Source organism: Ammospiza nelsoni, chromosome 1, assembly GCF_027579445.1.
Source record: "Ammospiza nelsoni isolate bAmmNel1 chromosome 1, bAmmNel1.pri, whole genome shotgun sequence".
Taxonomy (NCBI): domain Eukaryota; kingdom Metazoa; phylum Chordata; class Aves; order Passeriformes; family Passerellidae; genus Ammospiza; species Ammospiza nelsoni.
This window is the reverse complement of record NC_080633.1, coordinates 50,873,416-50,896,884: the sequence shown is the minus strand read 5'-3', so window position 1 is coordinate 50,896,884 and position 23,469 is coordinate 50,873,416. Positions and strand designations below refer to the sequence as shown.

At 35.1% G+C, this 23,469-nt stretch overlaps 1 protein-coding gene across 1 annotated transcript in view; it reads left to right on the top strand.

The window, feature by feature from the left end:
* The window catches only part of CNTNAP2 (contactin associated protein 2), a 1,021,743-nt gene that overhangs the window by 594,637 nt on the left and 403,637 nt on the right, over nucleotides 1-23,469 (top strand). Inside the window, exon 10 of the mRNA XM_059493942.1 lies at nucleotides 21,951-22,122. Coding sequence (XP_059349925.1) covers nucleotides 21,951-22,122 — 172 coding nt within the window. The remainder of the gene's footprint in view (nucleotides 1-21,950; nucleotides 22,123-23,469) is intronic.

Here is a 23,469-nt window from a genome sequence, read left to right as displayed (position 1 = left end):
TGCATTAGTAAACTGCCTTCCAAAATCAAAGACTTGTGAAGAAGTACATTTAAGGTAACTATTAATCCTTCATGCTTCTTACAGTTATGAACTAGTCACTGGGTATGATGAACTCAGTTTATCTTGTACCTGTTCCCACTTGATAGAAGCTTTTGTAAGTTGTTATAATAGAACAAAATGCAAGCTAGTCAGCATTTGAGATGTCCAACCCAGAAAGAGATCTCTACGTTCAAGTACCTTCTAATGTATGATTCAACATCAACACAAATATTTTATTTACAAACTGTGCCAAGACTGCAAAGAAAAGCCATACTACTTTTGGTGTCACTGAAGTACTATAAACATCAAAGCCTTTTTGCTTTGCTCGCTGCAAACAAACTTGAACACATACTGTATAAAATAAAATATTCATGCCTTGTATAAAATATGCAGATTTAACAGGTTAATTAGAAAGAGAAATATTAAATTTTCCCCAAAATGATATGATAATTGAACTATGTGTTCATTCTCTGAAATAATTTGCTATGAATTTACAGCAAAATCTCAATGGTTATGTATTATTAGATAAACAAAGCCATTTCCAGGAAGATCTTACATTAAAGGCTCTTCCTTTAATGCATTAAGGGCAACTATAGAAAAGGGATTGAAGGGAAAATAGCAGTAATGTAGTTACTATTTTAATGACAGTTAATTTCCGTTTGAAATGACCTTGTTTTTTAAGACTAAGTCCAGTTGTCAAGGCTCGCAGATTGATGTCCTTGACCGTGACAGTTTTGCAAACTGGAAACCTTCAGCCATTGTTTGTGTCTCTCTCCTAGTTTCAGTTCAAAATTGATGTTATGATGTTCACACTGATGGACACACATCACATGGCACAGGGCATACATTATTGCGTTCTATTTGTCTATCTGCATTTTAGTGGAGGCCAAAGCTTTGTTTCCCTCTGCCACTACAGTATCATGAGCACCTACAGCACTGAGAGAAATTACAGAAATCTGGTTCCTTGGTGTATTTAGAAGACCCAAGTCTCTTGTTTCCAGGGCAGAAAAAGAACTGAACCCTAAATGAGCTCTTGATTTTTGTCTTCACCCTATAGATTAATATTAGACAATATAAAATGCAAGTTTGAATGAGATTAAAAAGAAATTATAGTTGTTTCGTGCTTTTAAAGAAACCTAAATGCTTGCATAACAGAACAACCAAAGAGCTTATATGGCTAAAAGTAATTTTATCTGTATTTTAGTTTTATTTACCTGTGGCTTTCTTTTTTTCCTTTCTCATTCTTGTCACAGACCTTAAGTTTAAAATACTGCAAATTTGGCCATTATATATTTTGTCAACTGTAAGGTTGTCTGATTAAAAAATTCTAATATTTTAAACATAAAACTCAAACCAGCATTATTTTACAGAACTTCTTTTGGACTGCACATTGTAAACTGGCGAAATCTTTTCTTCTGGGGTATTTTTATAGTAAATGAATAAGAGAGTATCCTCTTTTATCATCAAAGGGAATAAATTAATATTGGTAAGATAAGAAACTTTCATGTATTCTGATGCATCTCTGGCCTGGAGATACCTGGGACTCAGGAGACTTAGATAGCAGCTGGGCTAGCAGAACTCAGATTTCATCCTAGAATCTGTCAGATAATAAGCAAAAAGATGGAAGTGTGGATATGCATCAACCAGAAGGGTTGTGTTAAATCAAGGAGGAACTGAGAGATCCAGCAATACCCAGTTGCTGCAGTGAAGGGACATTTTGAGTACCTAAGTGAAGAAATGTTGACAGAACTAGATGGCCTTCACCAGAGAATTCTAAAGGCAGTCAAATATGAAAAATAAGTTACTATTAACTGATTACTTCTCTCTTTTCAAACCAGATTCTAGAAGTATAGAAGCTGGGAAAAATGACAACACTTATTAAAGGGTAAGAGGAAGAGTCTGAGAATAAATATGATTTCTGAAGGAAGTTAATAAAAATCTGATCAAGTGTGCAAGTAATTTATGCAAGAAAATAAAGCATCTATGTGGTTCTTGTAGAGGGCTCACAGCTGTTCATAGCAGTCAGTAAACATACGGATAAAGTGCAGACCAGCTGATAAATCTGAATTTCAAAAAAAAGCTTAGACTAATTTCCTTATCACAGGTTCTTAAAGAAATTGAGCTGATAAGGAATAAAAATGGCAGCTAGTACCTTTATATAAATGAATGACGTCCCCCCACCTTGTGAATGTTATGTCCATTTTGTTACGATCAACTCATCTCAGAAAGATGTATTAGAAGTAGAAAAGGCTTATGGAAAGTGTGATAAAGCGGATCAAGACTTCTGTATGAGAAACATTAAGAACAGAAAAGACTCCTCATCTTGCTCTTGGAGGAGGAAGGATGTGATCTGGTTTTGCAGTCATAAATGGCAAGGAAAATGTGCATAGGAAATGACTATTCAGTGTTTCTCACAAGCCAAGCATTATTAGCACGTGTAAATGGAATGCAAGTATATTCAAATGCAAAACTCTGCTGCAGATGAGAAGAGTGTAGCTGCCTTCAGAGAGCAGTTATGTCACTTCACAGAAGAAAAGTCCATCAACACTATTAAATAGAAAAAAATATAGGCTGGGCAAACTGGTTCAGGGTGGTCATTTTATTGCACAGCACAAGAATTCAGGGGAGTTTATCACTGGATGCATCACCCTGTCCTTGCTGTATTCATATATATTTTTTCCTGAGAATCTGCTCTGGTCTTAGATACCATATGCTTGTTTTTATATGATACAGGAATATGAAAGTTGGGGGAAAAATAGTTGATATTACACAAAAAGGGAAGTAACAAACAGAAGGGAAAGGTATCAGTGATCCATGGGAATTAGATGCTTGATAAAGCAATGAAGAAAGATACAGATGGGTAGAAAGCAAGATTGTGGCAGAAAATGCAGTGAAAAACTGGAAGTGGAGAATTTTCAAAAAGGGGAAAGATTAAATATACACAAAGGAAAGTGGGGGCTTCAAAGAATGGTGAATGAATACATGATAATGGAAATGGGAGAAAACCCTGTATATCTGAATAGTGGAGATTGATAGTAGTGGGGAAAAGGTTTCATTACTTTTTCTTTTTAATAACATGCAGTGTCTTTGCAGGTGACCTGGGTATGGTAGCACATTATGCATGCCTTAATAAGAGACTAGGACACTTTGGTGATTGCTTTCTCATGTGCTCAGGGGCCTAATCTCCAGTCAGGGCTATTCATTTATATGCAGAGGAGTCTGCTTGTAGCATGATGTCAATCAAACAGCTGTGTTTCTGCACAACTAGAGACACTTATAAAGTTCAGATTCTGCCAAATTTAATAAGATAGTGTCAAATGTGTTCAGATCAAAGCTGCTTACTTTTAATCTTTCTGTTCCTAGATTTAATGTGAGTCTCAGGACAGAGTAGCTCATCTGAAAACAAAAATTCTATCTCTTTTCATGGGGTAAATCCTTACAAAATCATCAAATTTATCATGTAATAAAACCTTGAATGTTAAATTTGAGAAGGACCTTTATTCTAAAATTGTTATTAATTCCTACATCACTTGCTATTCGCATTACCAAAGTGCATAAGGGAGTAGTTCTTATCACCATGTAAAGCTCTTCACAATTTAGTGTCAATTGTAATCAGAAGTCAACATAAGCTTTCTAACTTAGAGGAGAAAGAAGCAAGTTCTCACGTGGTAAATAGCTATTCCTCTGCTAAAGTTAAGGTACTAGGCCAGTTAACTCTAACCAAAGGTGCAGTGTCAGTATCCTTTTCCTTTTTGCAAATCACTAATTTGCCTTGATAGTGTACTCTTTATGCAAACGTGATTAATTACTACAAATTATTTTAAAAAGAGCTTGAAAGACAAACTTTCAGCAGAATGTCTAAAACAGACAAGAGATATGAAAATTGTTTCCAAGACCACAGAGTTCCATAAATTAGAGTAGTAATGCACAAGTAATTATACACCAAATATGATAGAGATGCATTTCTGACCCAGTGTGCAAATGCCCTTAAATGCAACTATGCACACACCTTGCCAGTAAAATTTGCCAGTGCTTATGCAGAAAATGCCAGAACAGAAATTTGGCAGGTTATGGAAAAGGTAAGTTCAGTGAAAAACTTTTGAAAGGCTAGAAGTTTTGCTTTAGTCTTAGCAATGCCCATGTTTGCTAACAGATATCAGAAGTTTCAAGACTTGCCTGTGTAAGGAAACAGGCACAGGTTCAATATTCATTCAGTGGTTTCTGCAGAGTCCAGTCAGCAGACATCCCACAATGATGTCTGCTAACACCATCCTGTGAAATATATTGAAATAAAATAACCCAGATAAAGCAATACATATTAGTTGTCCTGAGAGTAATACAATTTTTATTGGAGTAATTATTTTAATTAACTGTTCATGTTGTGATTTTTCTTCTCTTCCCTGGACCTAATCATTAAACAATATTTTAAATGACATTTTTAAATATAAAGTATTAGAATTCAATACTAGTGCCAAGTCAGAAGTCTGCATGCTTTACAACCTTTTCTATATAAGTTTACAATAGTTGCAGTGTAGACTCCTGAGGTAAGGAACTCAATAAAAAGAGCAACCTAGCAATGTGATTAACAGATTGCTTGTGCATGTTGACATTCTTTACACACTCAAGTTAATGGGCAAAAGTACACAATTTCCCGCAGGAAAGGACGGCAGAGTCAGTGCCAGTGTCAAATTCCCAGTGTTAATTGGGAAATAAACATCTGCACTTATTTGGAAATAGAAGTATTCAAACTTAATTATGGGAATTTATTTAAAATTAGACTTTTTGCATATTTTACCATGTTTTGCTCTATCAAAGAATTGCTGGTAGAATGCCAGAGAAGAAAAGGGATATAACTGGTTGTTTTTTGTAATCTAGCATCATCAGCAAAAATGTTAGGCATGTTTTCCTGGGTATTATGAGTTGCCAAGACACGGCTCCGAAGCTGCAATGTTAAAATTCACCTTTAAAACCTCCCTCATGTCTGCAAATTTTGCTAAAAATATTAAAGTTCACAGAAGCATACATTTTAGCCTTTTTGATCTACATAATGTGATTCTGAATGGCAGGAAAAATTTAAGCCATTAAAAGGTATATTTTTTTGTTGAATATTCCTTGCATTTTCAAATTTTATATCTGAGACATGGATTAGAAGGGTAAGGTTGAAAAGTTAGTGTCTTCTGTTTCCCTCGATCCGTAAAGTAGCTAAACCAATGCATTTTGGGAAATTTTTTCTACATACACTTTCCTATCACAAGCACCCTAAGCCTGACTTTTAAACATTGGGAAAATTAAAGAAAAGCCTCTGAATATTTGTAACTGCAGGAAAATAATTGAAAAGTTCATGTGGCAGCACGAATAGTCTAGTCCTGCAGGAACCACTGTTATATTTGAAATTTCCTATGCATCCAGGTTAAGACTCACAGACCTTGAGCCTCTCCAGAAATATCTGCCACTCCAGTTAGCTGAGCATGCTAAATGAGCAGGTCAAGGGGAGTCAGTCAAGAATTTAAAACCTCTGGGAGCACTGCCCTTCCTTGTGTCAGATTCAGTCTTGCTGTGGCAATTCAGTGCTTTACAAAAGGGTGAAAATATATCAAAAGACTATTGATACATCAAGAATTAAAAAAACCAAACCAAAATTAAACCAAATAAACAAATAAAAAACCCACCAAATATGCCCTTGCACGTTACCAACAGAAGCCCTGAATCACAGTATTAGTACAATAGAAGTATGGTAAAAACATGATGAACATACAGCAATCCTCCTTTTCAATTCTACTTAGAAATATCAAACATTTACACACCAAATCTCATATTGAAACCTTGATTTATTACTTGAAAATCATACTAAGCTGCCATATGATTTCTTCCAAAATTCTTTTACCAAATAACATTTTAAAACACTGTAAATCCCTTTCCACTATTATCTGACCTGCTAAGTCCAAATTCCAATCTTTCCCCTTGAAAGATTGAGAAATATCATCTTTTTCTAATTTACTGGAAATAGAGAATGGAAGTGAGAAGGGACACAATAAATATGTGCAAATGTATATTGGGTGTAGATCTGTGGCACTGAATTTAAAAGCAGCCCTTGTCAAAAAAGGAATATGAGTAATGTTTTGGGTGGCAGTATTGCCATAGAAATCTGTATTCAATAATTTGATTGAAAACTTTCAAGGTAAACATCACCTATAGCTTTTTCTGCCATGCAAATATTTGTGAAGGCAGTAGAGCTGGAAAGAATGTAGGGAACATCTCTGCTCATTTTTCTCTAAAAGCTGATGCTTGTATTCTATAAATACAATTCTGATTTCACTATTGCATGAAAAGGCAATATTGTATTAAATTTGATAGTTTTGAGGTTTTGCTGAAGTTACATATGTTTGTCAGAACACATGGTTAAAATTAGATTACTAAATTGGGGTAGTCGATTTAGGTAAGTTTGTAGTTTTTAAATAATTACATTGTTTTATAGGGCTTTCCTCCTCTTGAGTAGTAGCTATCCTATTCTTTTAATGCATTTTCTGCTGTCTGTGGAAAATCTAGCTCTAACTCTTCATCCAAGTGTTCTTCATGTTGTGTGTACCAGAATATTTGTGAGTTAAATGACAGAAGTGAATGGTGTGGCTTCTTACTTCATGATAACATGACCCAAGAATGTAGTGATGTAGGCAAAAAGCAGGTTCTGCTTATAAATCATCAGTGGTAGCTTTGATAGCTCTTGTGTGCTTACAGATGAGCAGGTTGTACCTCTTCATCCATATCACTGTGTTTATTGTTCTCATGATCAAATTTGATCTTTATTTGGGATCATTGCTATCCAGTATTTTGCCTGTAATGCCTTATTTGATGGACTTCAATGTCTATCAAAATTATTTAAGTAGCTGCTTTTTATGATTACCAATCAGATCAATTCAGTGCAATCTAGTTGACATGACTTATAAAAATGCATCCTGACAAAGCTCTCTTCTCTTTCCTGAAGACTGACGCTGCCATAATTTTGTACATATTTTCAGCATTTTCCAGTTATGAGCACCTGTCTTCATTCTAAAATGGATATTTGAAAGATCTTTGACAACAAATGAACTTTTTGGGTGCAGTTTCCCCATACTATGTGAGGATATATGCATGTGTGCATGTCCAGTAAGGAAGTTTTCAGTTTTTACAAAGCTCTGAGTGCCTGTGAATCACAGAAGCCTTCACTGTCTTCATGGTTTAAGTGGAAGCACTTCAATTAGTTCTAAGGCAGACCTAACTTTCCAAAAGATGCTAATTCTCTTTAAATATAAGATAAGTTGACTCTTTTGGAAGAGTTCATATGTCTGTTCTCTGGATAACAGGAAGCAAAGTCATTTAAACATTATGATCTGATCTTTTTAAACTGGATACCAGGTCAAGAAATTTCTGACTATCTGTTCCTAAAAGTGCTATCAATTATTGCCGTTTTCTGCCCTTGTTGTCTTAAAAAAAGGCCTCTGGTGACATTTCTTCACTATGCTAGAGAGTGTTAAAGTTGGATTTCAGTGTTAAACACTAAGGATTGGTTAATCAGATTTCTTTCTGGAGGTGCATTTTGGTCAGATGTACTGCACAATCAAACTTAGAGAATCACTATCTTCTAACGATTGCTGTATATACAGTTGCAGTTGGTTGTTTCTAGAAATATCCTGCTTTGTCTCACTTTGTCCCTCTTTTTACTCCTGTCATGAAGGTGTGTGAAGTCAAATGGAGTGCATGTATTCCTGTAGGTGTCTCCCAGATTAGACCTGGACTTCATTTGGTTATTTTCATTTGTGAATATTACAGTCAACATCAAAATTTGCCAAAATATTCCTGCTTACTGAACGTGCCCCACACATTCTTACCCCAAAATCACAGCTTTGTGAGTGTTGACTTCTGCAGATTGCCAGCATGGAAATTAAATATACCACATGTGGGCATACAGAAATAAGACCTGGCTGTGACTGATACTGTGTAGAAGCACATTGATTTCTGGTGGTGAGAAAATGAAGAGTGAAATGCAAATAACGTGTTTCTGTATATAGCAGCATTATATGGTTGTTTTCATTTCACACCTGATCTCTGACAACAATAAGAGAAAGCTTCTTTATATTTCTCAGGAATACAGGGAAATGTATTATATTTCCAGTTTTTCACTTGCATTTCAAATTCTCCTTACAAAGGATTTAAGTAAAAAGACAAGATAGAGGCAAGAAAAAATTTCAAATTCAGGGTATGTGATCTGACAGAGCCTACAAATTATATGCACAGTCATTTGCCACCTGTCTGGGTAATTTATCTAAGTATTGTTTGAGTCATTATGTTCAAGGCTGGTTTTCAATCCCACGTGCTACAAGGACTTTACTACTTAGCACCTTCTCAACACAGACAAAATTTGCTGAAAACAAAGTTAAATAGGATGTAACAATGGGTCTCCTCTGCTCTGTTGCCTTGCTATTTAAAGCAAGGTATTGTATTATCAAGATAATGCTGCCAACAAGATAACATAGATATTTTGGGAGAATAATTCTTTTTTATTAAACTTCTGTATACATGGACTAATATGATTTCTTGAAAAAGGAATTATTGACTTAAACTACAAATGTAAAACCACTCTTTTTTTTTTTTTTTTTTGAAGGGACATTTATAATTTTTAGGCACATGTAACCCTGTATGAAGTCAGTAATGTAGTTCAGATTATCTAAGCATCTTTATTAGTTTACCAAGAAGAGCTAAGCAACGTTTTTGTTTCTCTTTTATCTTGTTTGATTGCATATGCTTGCTGTTCTGGTCACTTTAGACACAAAATTCAGAAGGCTGGTCTTTCACTTTTAGCAAGTTCAGACAATACAAGCCATAATGAGAGAAAATCCTTGTGTTTATCTGTCTGTTTTCTAAACCAAGTCAATCTTTAAGTGTTATTTCACTAAATACAAAATTATGAATTGGATGGGTATGCACAATCAGTGAACAAGTTAGCAATTCTTAATATCCTAGAAATACTCCTAGTTTCCTCTCAGCTGTATTTTTAGTAGAAGAGCTTTCTGAAATGTTTGGTTCCTCTTCTCTTCCCTAGACATTAATTTACTGGCTTATCCAATTCCAGCATCCCCATAATAACCTTTACGGTTTTTGTCTTACCCTTATCTCCTCTGCAAAAACTCCTTTTGTTCCAAATCACAACAAAATCACCCTGGTGTAACACAGCATAACTCTCCTGTAACTCCTGTGCCCTACCTTTTAGCAGAGTTCATCTAGAGTCAAATCCCTCATCTTTTTCAGAGCTTCCCCAGAATGCCTATATTTCGTAGAGCAAGAGCAAAAAACATAATGCGCAGTTTTTGCATCCCCTGCTTCCATTTCCACAAAGGTCTACCAAAGCAGTACTGTGAGGTGTCACTCTAACAGCCAGCAAAGAATGCAATAGGAAGGGAGTGGACAATAGGGCAATTTACATTATAATCGATTTTCCTGTTCTTTCCCAGGAAACAATAAAGAGTGTTTATACATAAATAACTGGAACTTAATGCCATACATCCAGCTCTGGGCTTTCTGCACAGTTAAACACATCTGTTTCAATAACTTGTATTGCTTAAAAGAAGCTATCAATAGCTGTAGGGAAAAAGAGAATACCCAAAAGAGTTCAAATGCAAGAAGGAAACAACGCACAAGGCAGAAGCAGAGATTGGCTACCCAAGAGGAATATAGAGTCTTTGCCCATAATTCAGAGCTGAAACTGGGAAAGCCAAAGCACAGCTAGAGTTGAAGCTCCAAAGGTTTAGAGAAGGATCCAGACTTTTCTTGGAGGAACATGGTAAGAAAATAAAAGGTAACAGACACCAATTAAATTCAAGGACACATTTCTCAGCTATGAGAATGTTCTAGTCTATGTACAGTTTGCCCACAGAAGTTCTGAGATCTCCATCCTCACAGACGGTGAACTGGACACATCCCTTAGCAACCTGCCCTAATTTGGTGTTTCCCGAAGAGCAATTTGAATCACCTAAAATGAAATTGGTTTGTCATTTTATAATTTTATTTTTCATAAATTTCTGTAATTTTGATCTTTATTTTCATGTTCTCTGAGGTCTCACTGAAGAAGCCAGTGTCCATAACAATGGAAGGTAACTGCCTGATGCCTGCTAAAGACTTTAGTTGAATTTCCAATGAAAATAAATATTTTCAATTTCATACATCATAACTTCTATTATTATTTTGAATATTTAAGAGTATAAATATTGCATTAATAGTTATACTCTTAAAACAAGAGTTTTAAGGTTATAAATATTAATGTAATATTTATACAATACAAAACCCCCCAACAAAATCTTAAAAAGTTAAGATTTCTTTTATACTTGGGTAGCTGTAATATTCTTTGCATATCTTTCCTTGATTCACTGCTTCAGTCATATTGGTAGGAGTCATTCAGCATTACCGTAGGAGGAAATCCATCATAGAGGCAGTATATCAGTAACATTATTTTCCCTGAGTACTTTAAAGTGTATATTTCCAAGAAAAGAAAAGAAAAGAAAATCTTTCAAGAAAATAACATAATTCCTTTGCATGTCAGTCAATCAATATCATGCATCCTGAAGCACTTTCAAGAGAAGATTTAATAAGACTAGGGCAATTTATCACAGTTAAGTCCTGTAACTTGCTATTCAAAAAAACTCTCATTGACTTTATGTTGAGTCACTACTCTATGAGGCTTTGCTGCTATGCCTGCTGTGCTTTTGAACAGTCAGCCATGGTGTTTAGGAAATCTCCTTTGTGTCATTGGGCTTGATATTTCTCCTGGGAAGAAAAAAGAAGGATTATTTTGTGGTTTAATCTTGACGTTTCAGTCCATTTCTTTGAAAACAAATTGCCTGAAGGTTTTTTTCATCATTATTAAAAAAGACAAGAGATTGAAGTTAAATTAATTTTGGTATTGTGCAATCCACAAATTGTGTACTGTATACATTCCTTGTTTTGAGTGAGCAGACTTTGTAATAAAGTAGAGGTTGGATGAGCTGAAAAAGAAGAAATGTACCGTAACTCAACAGCTAGAATCTTTTCATTAATTTCCTAAATGTACAAGATTAAAGATCAGTTTCTAATTTTTCCTTTTTTTTTCTTTTTTCTTGAGAGAGAGGGAAATAGCAATTTAGAAAAAAATAGTTAAAGAAAATGTGACAGAATGTTAGTCCTTTCCAACATTCAAGTCCTAGGGATAAGAAAGAAATACACTCTTGTTTCTTTCTGCTTAGTGAAATGTTCCCACTACTATGAGCTTTAAAGAATTATGGAGATAACAGAAAATGAATTTTTTTTGTTATTATTTTGCCCAGAGTTCATTCTGATTAATTTTATGGATTTCTTCCTAATATTAAGTTGAATATGCACTGCTATGTGAGTGGTTTCCATCTACAATACATGTAAGAGTTGATAACTTTTCACTTGAAATAGGAACAAATTATGAAATAGGAACAAACTGATAAATCAGTTCAAATTCAGAAAGGAAACAGTGCGTGTATTTTCATTGTAGGGTTTCTCTGATATTTTTCTTTACATTTGGCAAGACAGTTTAGTGGCAATCTAATTCTATATAGGCATTTCTAAATAGGAATAAGAAAGCCAAATATTTTTAGCTAGTAATGAACACCTGAAAAGGAAACAAACAAGAAAAGCCAAAAACCAAAATTAAAAAAAAAAATACAAAAAACACCAGCACAAAAAAGGACATGGCCTCTCCCCCGAAAAATACCCAAAACCAAAAAACCCAGATATAAAGTTCCCTTCTACCATTGAGTTAAATACTTTATTAAGTTAAACCAACCAGTCTGCCCAAATGTGTCTGTAATTTAAACAGTTTATAAGTATCTCATAATACAAGCAAATGGAATAGCTAGTCTACTAAAAAGAGCAGTGAGTAACAATGACTACTAATTGCTGTGTTTGCATTTTAAGTGTCAGAATGATCATGCAATTTTCTCTCTTTGCCTTTCTTTGCTCTTGTCTTCATCTAATACATATAAAAAATGCAACAGATAAGAAAAAAAACATTTTCACACTTTTGATTCATATGTCTTTACAGTTCTTATAAGTCTTGAAAGCTATTATTAGCTGAAAATATAGAAGAGCAAAAACTTGTTAATCAGTTCTGTAGTTTGTAATGCTAAGATTTTAAATTTGATTGCTATATCTATTGTACAAGATTCTAATAAGCATAAGGACAGCCTTTACATTTAATTTGGTGACATTGTATAGGAGCTTCATTAGGCACCGTGTAACCTAATGTACTTAATTGACAAATTATTTAATTTTATGTTAATAAGTGTACAAAAATATGATTAATCAAGGAAAATCTAAGCTTAGCCCAAAAAAAGTGAAAATTATCAGGATGACTTAAAATATTCCCTTTTTTTAAAGCTTTTTCAGTTTTCCTCTTAAGAATCAACAATGTTGTTCTTCAACACCACTTGGCGTATTTAATGGACATCCTTAGTTTTGACTTATAGAGACCATCTATGGGGTAATATACCAAAGAGATGAATATGAAAGTACATAGAGTATAAATTGCTTGATATTCTTAACGTAGTTTTGGGATTCCGATAAATTTAAGTCTGTAAATTAAAGTGCTGTAAGATACTGTTAGCAGAAGTGTCGGAGCAGACATTTAAGATGCACTGAATATCAGAATTCACTTCAAATCTGATCACTTTTCCAGTGATCAGAATTTATTAACAACCAAGCTCCAAGCAATTGTTTGTAGTCAAAAGATAATTCCGTTCTCTTGGTAAATCTCTGGAGAGGTTGGTACTGTCTGTATTTATGGCAGACACAGGACAATAGGAGCTCAGTGAGAGAACTGGGAATACTGGAGAATGTTCAGTGGATGGCCTGAAACTAGAAATGGTGGCTAAGGTACCTAAACCAAATCTCAATTCTAAACTGGTGCAGTTCACCTCAAAATGACAACATACTGTGGTCATACAAACTGTAGCTCAAAGGATTTGTCTTGGGTGGTTAGCTACTTATCACTAAATGCTTTTATTTTGACACCTTTGCTAACTGTACTGAAATTGTTAATTAAAATATAAATCAGGTGGAAGTAAATCATGTTAATCTGTTACCTGAATTGGTTCAATGCCTTCTATAGCACTGCTTTCATTTGAAGTAAATTCATGTTAGTGATATTGTAGCTACTACTTTGCAGTAGTAAAAAAACCAAATAAGTTCATGTAGCAGCAGCAAATAAGATTACACAATTAATGCCAACTGTGCAATACCCACACTCTTCAGCTCTTAAAGGCACTAAATAGGGATAGAGTATTTTGTGCTGCTTCTATGTGCCTGACTGTAATTATCTCTGGCAATACCTAGATTTTTTTTTTCCTCATGGCATATTTTTGGCATAAGTGAAGTAACAGTAACTTTGAAAATATAGTGTACATTTACTTTCTTTATTATACAATATAAAGCCTATGATAGATCTATTATATATGTAATGTACAAATTTTCTACAATTTAACCATTATGTGGCTTTCTATATTTTCTACCATATCATATCCTATAAAATGATACAGAAATTGCACATAAAGTGTTAGATTGACTTAAATTAGCCAAGACTGGTAATAGTGATCATTCTTACTTCTTCTCTGCAAGTCAGTAAGCGATAATTGAAACTTGCTGCCATTACTCTTATTTGCAAGTTATTTGAAGAATTATCTAAAAAGTAATATCAGGAATATCTTCTGAGTTTAGTCCAAAACAGAGCCCTTGCTGCTTTCATATTTTAGGTTTTCAGCAATGCATGCACATTTTTATTAATGGACACTGGCATGTAAAGGTAATAAAACCTTCATCTTAAAACAACAGAATACATTTTTATTGTTTTTAATTTTTCATATTATATAAAAAAACCTTTTATTAATTTATTTAAATGTTACTCTGCTTCCTTAGAAGCATTAAATGTTTCTAAGGAAACAGAGCTGGCTTTGTACTAAGACCATAAAGCTGTGCTTAAATGCCTTATACTAAGTGAACTGTTTCAAACAATATGGGCTGTTTTCCATTTGTCTTCCATTTAATGGTGTTATTTATATTAACTTTATTACTATCTCAGTGTCCTCATTTATTATTTTCACTGCCATTTTCCAAGTAAAGGATTAAGTATATGTCAGATTTTCCCTTTTAAGTTGGTTCTTTGTCTTTTTATTCTACTTTTCCTGAGAACTCTTTATTTATGTCTTTAGGAGCTGAGTACTTTCAAATTCCATTGAAGTAGGCAGGAATTAGAGTGATTTCTGGAGAAAAAGAAAAAAACACAACACAAGGGAAGTAGAACAGCAAGTCAAAAAAAAAGCTGAAAAATTATCTGTGCATTGAATAGATAATATCTGATTTATTTCTGTTGTGATTTGAACAAGTATCAATTTTAACACCTATGTGTATTATTAATTCTATTTTACCTAATTCTTTACCTTTATCGGTCCCCATTTTTAGATGCTACCATAACATGATATTTTTTTTTTTTTTTCTCAGTAGACAAGAATGTTTTGTTTTAACTCTTAAATATCTGGGCAAAAGTATAGCTTTCATCCAACCTACAGAAAACCAGAAAAATTTCAGAAACAATAATAAAGAGGGAAAAGTCATAAAATTTCTCACAGTCATGGAGCTGGGAGAGATAGGCTCACATTCTCCATCTCTAAAATCATTAACACTAGTCTCATGCAATAATTGCATTGGTTCTCCTCCACCTCTGAGTGGTGGATCATCTTATATTTTGGTGACTGTTGGTATATGCTTGTGTTTGTAAGGCCTATGGCTCTGAGAGAAGAAAAGTCTGAAGCAGCAGTTTTCAAATAGACTATTATCATACCTGGTTTGCAAGAGGTCTTTTTCCATTAAATATTTTTATGTAAGAACACTAATGGGTAGTTTCTTTTATGAATCTAGAATATTCTGGATTATCAGAAAATATTTCTTTTCCATGTCAAGGTTATTTGAACTAGCATATGAAGTTTTCCTACTTAAACAAACAGCAATTTAAGATGTCTTATGGTATTTTTTAAGACTGAAATTATTTCTCATGAATGAAAATCATGCCTGTGTTCTGCTAAATTATTTAAATTTTCTCCCAGTAACAATAAAGCACATGGATGTTTTTAACATGTAGTCCAGTTTCTATGTGATCTTGGAACAGACCTATGCTCGGGTACAATCTTCCAGACAATCTCTTTATTTAGAAATTACATGATTTACATATTTTGCAGGAAACAGCTTTGAAAATAGGAGAGCCATCATATTTGTAGTTACCTAAGGTTAATAATAGAAGAGTTTCTTTGGCACAGAAAAATAAATGAAAAGGAAAGAGATATCAAACTTAAAGGTGAGATGTACTTCAGTGCCCACTGCAGTTCATTTTCAACTGAAGTGGTGCCATTACCATGCAACCTGGGTAACAAGCCTGCTGTTTTCCAACAGTATTTGGAAGTCCCAAACATATCTGAATATGAATTCTGTAGCAAACCATTTGGAAAATTGTCTCAAAGCAGTTTTTCTTGAGAAGTCCACTGCTGTTCACGCTAAGGTCCACAGCAATCTGAGAGAAGCACAGGATCAACAAAGCTGGTAAAAGAGACAGTTATAATGTATTCTTACCCTTCATTGTTACTGTCAACAATTTTCCTGTTTGCTACCAAAGACAGTATACCTGGCTTTTGTTTATGCTTTTGTCAGTGCTTTCAAAATTCTATTCCTCTATTTTTTTTTTCTAGGCTGTCATCCTAGGCATTTAATATCTTGTAAAATAGTATTTCTGCAAGTTGGGTTGTGGCTTGAAGATAGTCTGTTCACAGCTGGTTGCTCAGCTGTTATCATCTGAGTATCTTATAGACTTTTTTCTTATCTTTCTGTTTCTTTCTTCAATGACTGTTTATAAACAATACCACTATAATTACATGTTCAGATAACCTCTTATTGCTCTGCATGACCTATATCCACAGCTTGGTCACATAACCCTAGAATTTCTCTGGCACACAAATAAAGGAAGTCTGTAGTGCTGTATTGGCATTCTTCATACCTCAACTAGAGAGGTATTAGAAGCTTCTTTTTAAAAAAATCTGTATCAAGAACTTGCAAGGAAATGCAGCTGGGATTTAAGGAATGAAAAATATCAATATTTCTCCAGAACTGGCTCCGGTTAATAAGCATAAAACTGCTGATAAAATATTCTTAGAGAAGGAGGTATGGCTGAAGAGCAGGTTTCCAAGGGAGACAAAAAAAATCAGGAATCACACCACTGATAGAAAGTGCTGCCAATTCTTGTGAGATCGAGTTAAATTTTTCATCATACTACAAATGACATGTACAGAGAAGATTCTGGGAAGTCCACCAGAGACTTCATTAATGCTAGCTTGTTTTTACCAAGGGGCTCGTGTGTGCCCCAGGAGTGCCAGAAGCACATCATCCTCTTGTTCTAAACTCTAGCTTTAGTAAACTCTGGTTTTCTCTCTGTATCGTAATATTTGGGTTTCTTAGGTTAGTAGTTTAGATTTTTTTGGGTTATTGCATTGCCTTATTGCAACCTCTGTATTTCCATAAACAAAACAATGAGGGAAAAGTAAAGATTAGTTTATTAGAAAATTACTTATTCAAGAAGTTGGTGACTTTGTAACACACAGAGACAAATTGTAGTTCCTGTTCTCATTTGTCTTCCTACATTCCACCAAGCTGAAAGATGCTTAAGTCACGTTTATTTTCATCTTTATTGTCATGATTATATGATTCTATGATTATCACAACAGTTCTTACAGTTGCTAAATGTGGGATCCAAATGTCATTGCAAACTCCATCCTTAGTCCTTATATTCCCTAATACAGAAAGACAACTACAGTTTAAAAAAAAATGTTTATAGAAATTGAAAAAAAATGTTCTATTTTAATTCATGCTGTGCATCCTGTCTGCAATTTGTGTGGTTTATTTCCTGCTCTTGGAGTAGGACTCTTCTAGTTTTCCCGAGTTACTGCCTGTATTACACTTGACACTTAAAGCTCCATTCTGATCTGACTGAAACAAGGATAACATACAGTGAATCTGTATTGGTAGGTGGATCAAGCTTTTCTTTCGGTGTCTTTTCCTCTTTATTAACATGTGAAACATCAGCTGTATCTTCAATGTAAGTACATTGTTAGGCACTGAGTTTGGAGGTTGTTCTGTGGATCAGAATAACATCTTTTAACTCTGTTTGATTTATATAGAAAATTTTATTACTTGACCCTTCAAGTAATAAAGAGACTGTGCTGCTATTTATCCTGACAGATAAAGAGCTTTGTTTCCTGTCTCTCATTCTACATAGCAGGAGTCCTGGTCATGTACTTGAAAACCCTACCAATAAAAATCACTGTCAGTCTTGAAATCAGTCAATTTTTATTGATTATCCTCCAGCTACCCATGCAACTAGTTGAAGATAATATGGATTGCTGGTTAGATATTGAAGATACTAGTTGCTGTTTTTTAAATTAAGTGTATTTATTTTATTAAAGTAAAATATCAAGTACCACCTGTATATAGCCATTGACCCATCATTAACTTGTTACAATAGAACTTGCATTACATTTCAAAGAAAATCTGAGTGCTTAATACAGGGGTACAAAATAATCTCTGATTGTACATGCAGAATCTAGTATGACATTTCATTCTTAGATGAAATCTCAGAAACAAGTATTACATCAGGTATTATGACTATATATGCATCCCTCTGTTATTATAACATAAACATGAATGTATTCTTCCTTCAACTTCCTTTTTTAGAATGCCTTTGGTAGAACTCAGCTGATTCAAAAAGAGACATAGTAGATCTTGGCACTGGAAAAGGAATATGTTTTTAACACTATAGGTGTTTTATTGCATTTGTTATAGTTTATTTAATTTGTTTATTTAATTATATTGAAGTGACTTAAAAGAAATAGCATTAAATTCTAACTTTTCTGATTTTTCTTGAAAGTTTGAACTAAAATCAGGTGCTGTATCTAGAATTTGGCTGTTCTGTGTTTAGTACATCAGAATGAAGTCTTGGAAGCAATTTTTCTTGAACACTGGAAAATTCAGATATAATCCTTGTCTGACCTTTGCAGTATAATCCCTCCCTTTGTGGTCTTTAAATATGAAAAACAAAATGGAAATGTACAGATTCTTTACATCAGAAATTACAGGATAATGGAGTCTACCTTACTTAGACTTGTGTTTGTAAGCATAAGCATGAACATTGTTTTGGACTGTACAAACTGAATTTTATGTGCATTTTTTAAATGTACATAGTTTCTTGTCAACAAGAAAATCAATGAAGTGCTGTCCAAATTGTTCATCCATTACTTAGCCTTCCTAGTGTCAGCATTACTGTCAGATTTAGTTAGAGAACTTCATTTATTTAAAATTTCATTCACTATGGGAAGGATGAGGAAGTGAATCATGTCTCAATAATGGGAATCTGGAAGGGGAAGGCATTTTCTTGTGTATTGAGTTAAAACCACAAGGCACTAGGTCATTTTGAGGTTTGCATTTAAGGCAGAAGCTTTGCCCCAAATGATTCTGACCAGAATAATCTTAAATATCCAGGTCTCACCAAAATTAATGGACATTAGACTGTATACCTGGTAGTTCAAAAACAACGTGAGTAAGGCTTATCTAGTAGATTTTATTATTTTTTATGGGAAGCATATGGTTGAAAAAAACCCATTCTTCCATTCCCTGTGGAATGGGAATTATTTTCTGAAATTATCTCTAAGCATAACTACCTGTTAGAGCATAACATGACTGAAATGCTTTGACACCCAGTCAGCCCCACAGACTTATAATGAAATGTGGTGTACTAGTACAAAAAACTCCTGCCTCTTCCAGTTTCGTACATGACTAGAAACAGCAAAGGGAATAGCAGCAAGACAGGGAAACAAAGACATTTACATGGGAAAATTATAGTCTTCATCCATTGATAGACACAGAAAAATTGAGAATCCTAAGCTGATTAACACTCAGGGTACACCACACTCTTGGATGATAGAGGGAATCTTGATTTATGTAGTTAGGTTAGGAGCAGCTGCCACTTCCAGCCACTCCATCCCACGACTCCCTCCTGCTCCAGCCAGTAAACCCAAGGACGTGGGGACTCCACCGAGGCTGAGGGACCCAGCTGCCGCTTCTCTGTGCACAGGTCCAACCAGCAGCAAACTGCAGAATGTGTCAGAGAGCAATAATAGCTGTGCATTAATACAGTGCATACTTCAGATGCAGTGCAGCCGAGAATCTCGTATGGAAATACCTCTGTGATTAGTTCTGGAATGGTCTCAAATTGTTGAATCTAATAATACCTTTTTAAGTTAGATATTTGGTTCATACTCTTTTTGATGTGAACAGTGAGTTGTGGCTCTCAATTTTTATCTTATTTTTCAGTTAGTGTTTGTAGGATGGTGGATAACCTTTCATATTCAGATATATCTGTGTAATTTCCTTGGCTTTGAAGGGTTTACTCAAATATTAATGTTTACCCCAGTGCTGATAACCTTGAATTTAATATTTAAACCAAAGGAATGGTGGAGGTGCTCTGAACCCAAAGGTGATATGCAGGTTTCCAGCCTTGCTCTGGTACTGCACTAAAGATCTAAATTAAAATATACTTTGTGTTATTTTGGGGATTCTTACTTGGGAGGAGTTCTAGGGTTCACTGACATTTCAAAAACACACAATTTTACTGAAAGAGTAAGCTGTTTAAATATAACTGGGGAAAGAGCCTGGTAGGAACATGCAAATATTGTGTTTGCATCCACCAAACAGCAGAGAACCAGCTTGCACTTTTGTCTCTCTCTCCTGTTGTCTGTAAAGCCTCTCATAAATCCCTTTAATCAGTCTCTAGAAAGAACAACTTAAAGAAAGTAGGAGGCAGGTTTCTGAAAGCCCTGTCCTCGTTTCATCAGATAAGTCACTAGCCAATGCCCTGCTGGAAAGACAAAATAGATCATGGCCCTACAGCTTGATTTTTCTGCCTGTCCAAAATAACAATTCCTACAGTCCATTAGCACTTTTTCTGTTGTTGGTTGGTTGGTTGAGGTTTTGTTTGGGGGGGTGGCATTTGATCTGATGAGGGTATTATGCACTAGTTAGGATTTGGGGCATTCCCAAGGAGCTTCTCCTTTTCCATCAAATGTGTGTTAGTGTGACGTTGTTATATGTGTGTCTCATAGCAGTTTGTGGCTTCCTGTAATAGCGTCATAATTCTAGTCCAGAGCTGATACAACCTCAAGGCAAGCACATCTTCTTGAGATACCTGTCAGAACTAACTTTTAGAATTGTCCCAGCTTAATTACTATAGCATTCCTGATTAATTCTGTGCTACCACCAGTGAACTCTGAAGTGAATGCTTACTAAAGTGAGTCAGGAAAATTTAGAAGCTACCAAAAGCAAATTTAGCTGATGGGCGGGATCACTTTAGAAAATTTTTAAAAGTATTCGTGATGATATGAACTCTCTGGCAAAGCCTTTTAGTTAAAATGTATCTTAATTAGATTTTGGCAAAGATTTATGTGTAACTAGTTGGGGGGTATTTTTTTTAGAGGTGCTGTATTAGGCATCATCTGACCTCAAGCACCTGTTGCTTGTTTTTCTACTTGTGGCCCTCTTTTTCAGCCAATTTAACTATTTATGTGGCATGTGAAAAACTGTATTCAGGAACAAAATTTAAAATTAAGTTCATCACTTTTTTCTGTCACTGAATAATGTCTGTTTGATAATCTTCTATTCTCCTGTCTCCACAAAAGCTATTGAAGAGGCCATAAGGCATTGGAGATTGGCAAAGCGGATAGAAAAGTGGGAGAAGGAATGGGAGCTGTAAAATCTGTCTTAGCCACCACAGCAAATGTGTATGCCATTTTACTTTTGTCAGAAAAGCACTTCATGGCTGGCCATCTACCTAGCTGAAATCTTCAACACCTTTATGAATTTTTGAGGATTTTTACCTTCTTTGCCTTCTTTTCTTCTTTCTTTTCAATAAACTCTCCTTCCTCTTCCTTCCTGCTCCCATCCTAAATGAATTCTCTTTTTCTTACAAACCTTTCATTGTTGAAGGTTTATAAGTAGTGAATTAGTCTCTCCATCCACTGTCTTATCAAGGACGTTTTTCTCAAGTAAATTGACATGTTCACTTTTGAAGGGCATTCAATCAAACAATGGCATATAAACATATTCTGTCTCCCTGCCTTTTAGCCTGAGCAAGACATTAAGTCATTCTCATCTTTTGTAAACCACCTTCAAACACAAGAAAATGAATGTATTCAGAGCAAAAATGAAAATTCTACAGCACGTCCTCAGATTCCTCAGAAGTGATCAAGGATGTTAGATTTTGGGACTATTTTCAAGTTTGCATAAAGATTCCAGCACAAGTTTTGCTGGAATCTTTGAAGTATTCTTTGTCCATGAACAAAAAGACAAAGTGACAAAGACTGGAACCTTAGTTCTAGAGAAGGCTGAACTGGAAATTCACTTCATGGCTGCATTTGTAGTTAGAAAAATCAGAGAAATTAGAATGGGAGTTCTAAAATATAGCAAGGAGATAAATCCTTTTCCTACTCCAAGAATATTTGTATGAGAAAGAAGGAATGAGAAGCAGCAGTAGAGAATACTGGAGGAAAAGGTAGCAGAAAACTTCCAACCTTTAGACAAAAATCATCAGTCATACTGTATAAATTCCTTCAGGTAGTTGACAATTACTTAAATCAATAACATTGCAATGTAAATTAATAACTTCATAATATTTCCTACATTGCCTTTGTTCTACCCTCATCTAGGAAAACCTGTGTTTCTTTTAATTTGAAAATATCCTGGCTTAAGTCATAGTAGATGAGGTTAATAATGCTCTCTATTTTGCTTCTCTGCAGGGTTTCCTCTACAGATGAATGACTCAGATCACTCCCTGTTTGAGCATTCTTTCCAAGGATGCATGCAGAGCATTCATGTGGATGATCAGCTGGTGGATTTGCATGCAGTGGAGCAAGGAGAGCTGGGGAGCTTTGCCAATGTCACCATTGACATGTGTGCCATTATTGACAGGTAAGTTGTGGAGAGATCACCCATACTCTGATACACTGACATGTTCTTCACATTCTGAAAATATACAGTGATCCAGAAGAGGTGGTTCTGACACTGCCAGTGAGCATGTCAAGGCTACTTTTTATCAGTGGGAACCAGTGCTTAGGTGGTTAGATGGAGATGATGCCTTTAAATTGTAGACTGTGTAGGGTGCAGTAGAAAGCAACTCTCAAATCTCTCCACACACCAGCAGAGAAGGAAGTGAAAAGCTCCTGTAATTCAGGCTCAGGCTATATGTCAATAATGTGGCTGCCTTGAATAGAGAAAACTCCTCACACATTTTGTCTGTTTCTTAGATGATTGTTAGGAGACCTTTTTTGCAACTAGGAGTTGTGGCTCCTGGCTTCAGCCCCTTCTGGCTTCTCTGTGTTTCTCAGAGAAGTAAAGCAGGTCTGCATGCTTGCACATCAGTGAATGCAATAAATGCTCGAACTTAATTAAAATAATGCTTATTGGGTTTGGGTGTTTTTCCAGTCTGAGAAGAGTAATTGAGAATTAGGGCAGCTTTGGCACTACCTTTTCAACCATTGAACTGTGTTCATTTTTGTTGCTTCTGATTGTTTCTTTGTTGGTGCAAAAAAGAAAATACCAGGAAAGACAGAAAGAACAAGTAGCCCAACTCCTGAATGCAGGCAGCTTGGCTTATCATGAAAATTACCTTACATTAAAGCCATTGCAAGCCTGCTGGAAGGCCAAAAATGGCTATTTCAAATAGTGCTTTGAAAGAAGCGAGGGGTACTAGATCAGAGAACCCTGGAATAATTCAGATAATAACCAACCACTGGTACTTATGACACCCTCTAAAAGCAGAGTCAACTTCAAAGCTACATCAGGTTACTCAGGACCAGTTGAGCTTTGTATATCTCCAAGGAGAGATATTCAACTGGCTCAATGATTTTGGATATCATCAACAAATATATGCATAGTTGTGGTAAAGAAATGCATTCTTTTAATTTCCTACTTTATTTTTGAGACCCTCTCAGACATAGATGCTGTGGAAAAAACAAAATATAACATACTGCTTTGGTCTTGCAAAATGCCTTCTCTTCCTGAAATGTAGACATCCATTTACACTAAATGGGTTGTGGTAGGTTTACCATGGCCACCAGCCAAACACTTCCCCTATCTTCAGCTCTGTCCCTTGTCCTGAGAGATGGGGAGAAAAACACAAGGAAGGCAAACACTTGTGTATTAAGAAAACAATTTAATAAGAAAAGAAATGAAAACAAAGAAAAAAAGATAAATTTGTTCACTGCTTTGCATTGGCAAGCAAATGTCCAGCTGCTCCCTGGAAAGCAGAGCCTCACC